At 68.0% G+C, this 2,861-nt stretch overlaps 1 protein-coding gene across 1 annotated transcript; it reads left to right on the top strand.

The window, feature by feature from the left end:
* Positions 1 to 6: 6 nt before the first annotated feature.
* LOC113980491 (ras association domain-containing protein 1-like) lies at positions 7 to 2,799 on the top strand (the record flags this gene model as incomplete). Its single annotated transcript, XM_027707695.1, has 5 exons — positions 7 to 156; positions 1,297 to 1,401; positions 1,484 to 1,772; positions 2,381 to 2,496; positions 2,595 to 2,799. Coding segments are annotated over 5 exons (807 nt in total), but the record flags the coding sequence as incomplete, so codon positions are not given.
* Positions 2,800 to 2,861: the final 62 nt, after the last annotated feature.

Below are 2,861 nucleotides of genomic sequence, written 5' to 3' on the forward strand. Positions count from 1 at the left end.
GGGGCGGCGTCGCTGGCCCTGCGGCGGGGCGGCGCGGGGGGCACGGGGGGCAGCACGGCCAGCAGCGGCTACTGCAGCCAGGAGGACTCCGACTCCGAGCCCGAGCTCTTCTACACCGCCCGCACCTCCCTCGGCCGCCGCCCACGTCGCCGCCAGGTCGGTCCCGGGCCGTGACGTCATGGGGGGGACACGGCTGACATCATCGAGGAGCACACACACACACCCCGGGGCTGGGTGCTAGGGAGCAGGCGAGGGTGGGCTTGATGCGTGGGGAACACACGGGATGTGGGTGGTCCTGTCCGGGAGGTGAGCGTGGGTCTGCTATGGGGTGAGCATGGGGGTGAGCATCACCCTGCTGCGGGGTGAGTGTGGGGCTGGGCATGGGGTCAGCGTGGCCCTGCCGTGGGGCAGCAAGAGTGGCAGCAAGCATGGCCGTGCCATGGGACACGCCGGCCCTGTCCAGGTGGATGTGGGGTGAGCGAGGCACCGTGGGGTCAGTGGGTTTTTGCTGTCTGGCACGGCCACCCCAAGGCCCTCCAGGCTGAAGCTGCTCCCAGAGAGGGCAAAGGACAGCATTTGGGGGTGACAGGGTGAGCCCCCCAGGCAGCCTCACAGCTGTCCCCATCCTGCAGGGACCCCCGCAGGGTCCAGCAGTGCCTGCATGCTGTGCGGTGGCTTTCAGGGCTGGGAGCCCCTCAGCGCCGTGGGGACACGTGCAACACTGTGTGGCAGCTCCGCGGCCCCACGTAAATACTCCTTAGTGGGTGCGGATGGCAGGGACGCCGAGCCGGGATGCCTGGGTCCCCCTTGTGTGGGGCCAGCACTTTGAAGTGGGGTGCCGGCGGCATGGGCGGGCTGCACCCCCGGCCCGGCCCTCCTGCCTCAAATCCCAGGGCGTCCCCGCGGGCTCCCAGCCTGCCCAGACGCCCTGGTGCCAGGCTGTCGGCTGCCGGCGCTCTGCCTCGGGACGCCTCTCTGATCTGAGGTGCAGGGAAGGGGCGCTCATCCCCGGGTGTACTTGCAGCCGAGCTCACCCACCCCTGCAGCCCCACGGACGAGGGCTGGGGGGGCGGCCGGTGCCGGTGTCCCCGGAACAGGGCTGGGGCCGCGGTGAGCTCAGCTGTGCTTCCCCGGCGCAGCCCAGCTCAGCGCCAGCCGGGCTGATGCAACCCCACGCAACCGCCCGCGCGTGTCAGTCGGTGCCGCGGGACGGGCCGGGGGCCGGCGGGATAACCGGGGTAGGCGGGGAGCTCCCCCCCGCCCACAGTGCCGCTCAGCCCGGCTGCTGTCACACAGGATGAGCCCAGCGAGTGGGAGAAGACAGAGCTGGACCAGACGCAGGTGGAGCAGCGGATCAAGGAGTACAACAGCCAGATCAACAGCAACCTCTTCATGAGCCTGGTACGGGGCCAGCGCAGGGCTGGGCGGGAGGGGCACGGTGCCTTGCCCTGTCCCCACTCACCCCCCCGCTGGTGTCTCGCAGAACAAGGACGGCTCCTACACCGGCTTCATCAAGGTGCAGCTGAAGTTGGCGCGCCCCGTCTCGGTGCCGGCCACCAAGAAGGGCCCCGCCTTGCAGGCGGGGCGGCCACACACCCAGGGCGTGAAGCGCCGGACCTCCTTCTACCTGCCCAAGGGCACCGTGAAGCACCTGCACATCCTGTCGCACACCCGTGCCAGCGAGGTCATCGACGCCCTCCTCCGCAAGTTCACCGTCGTTGACAACCCCCGCAAGTTTGCCCTCTTCGAGAGGTCTGAGAAGGATGAGCAAGGTAGTGCCCTTGACAAGCACGGTGGCCCTGTCCCCACAGCGGTGGCTGTGTCCCCATAGTGACAGTTTCCCCTGTGGTGGCAATGTCTCCAGAATGATGGTGTCTCCCATGGTGGGAGCATCCCCGTGGTAGTGGTGTTCTCATAGCAGTGGTGTTCCCCATGGTGGCAGTATCATGGCAGCAGTGTCCTCCCTGACAGTGGCAGCTTTCCCAGGGTAGCAGCATCTCTGTGGTGGCAGCATCCCTGTAGCAGTGGTATCCCTGCTTTGGTGGCAGTGTCCTGTGTTGCCATGGGTGTGTGTACCACCCCCCTCCCATGGCAGCAGATTCCCCCATGTCAGTAGTTTACTCTGTGGTGATGATGTCCCTGTAGTGGAAGCATCCTCATGGTGGCAGCATCCCTGTAGCAGTGGTATCCCCCCTTCGGTGGCAGTGTCCCTTGTCACCATGGGTTTGTCCCCCGTGGCAGCAGAGTCTGCCATGGAAGTGGTGTCCGCTGTGAAAGTGGTGTCCCCAGTGCCAGTGGTGTCCCCAGTGAGGGTTATGTCCCCATGGTGGCACTGTCCCCCTGGCATTGTCCCTGCTGTGACCTGTGGCCACCCTTGCAGTGTACCTGCGGAAGCTGGGTGACGAGGAGCAGCCCCTGTGGCTGCGGCTGCTGGCCGGCCCCAGCGAGAAGGTGCTGAGCTTCGTCCTGAAGGAGAACGAGACCGGGGAGGTGAACGTGGGGGGGGGGGGGCAGGGAGGGGGCTGGCACCCGCATCCCTGGGGAGAGGGGGCCGCGGCAGGTCCCCGTCACGATGGCAGCCCCTGTGCCTGCAGTGGGACGCCTTCACGCTGCCAGAGCTGCACAACTTCCTGCGCATCCTGCAGCGGGAGGAGGAGGAGCACGTCCGGCGTCTGCGGCACCGCTACGCTCGCTGCCGCCAGAAGATGCAGGAGGCGCTGGCCACGCGCACGCCGGGGTGACCACGACGCCCGCGCCCGAAGCGAGCCAGTGCACCGGGACTCTCGTCCGCCGGCGGGTGGGGGCACCGGGGAGGGGGGTGGAATGGGGCACCACGGACCCACCGGGCTGTCACAGCCCCC

Source organism: Neopelma chrysocephalum, unplaced genomic scaffold, assembly GCF_003984885.1.
Source record: "Neopelma chrysocephalum unplaced genomic scaffold, ASM398488v2 Primary Assembly neopelma1_94406, whole genome shotgun sequence".
Lineage (NCBI taxonomy): Eukaryota > Metazoa > Chordata > Aves > Passeriformes > Pipridae > Neopelma > Neopelma chrysocephalum.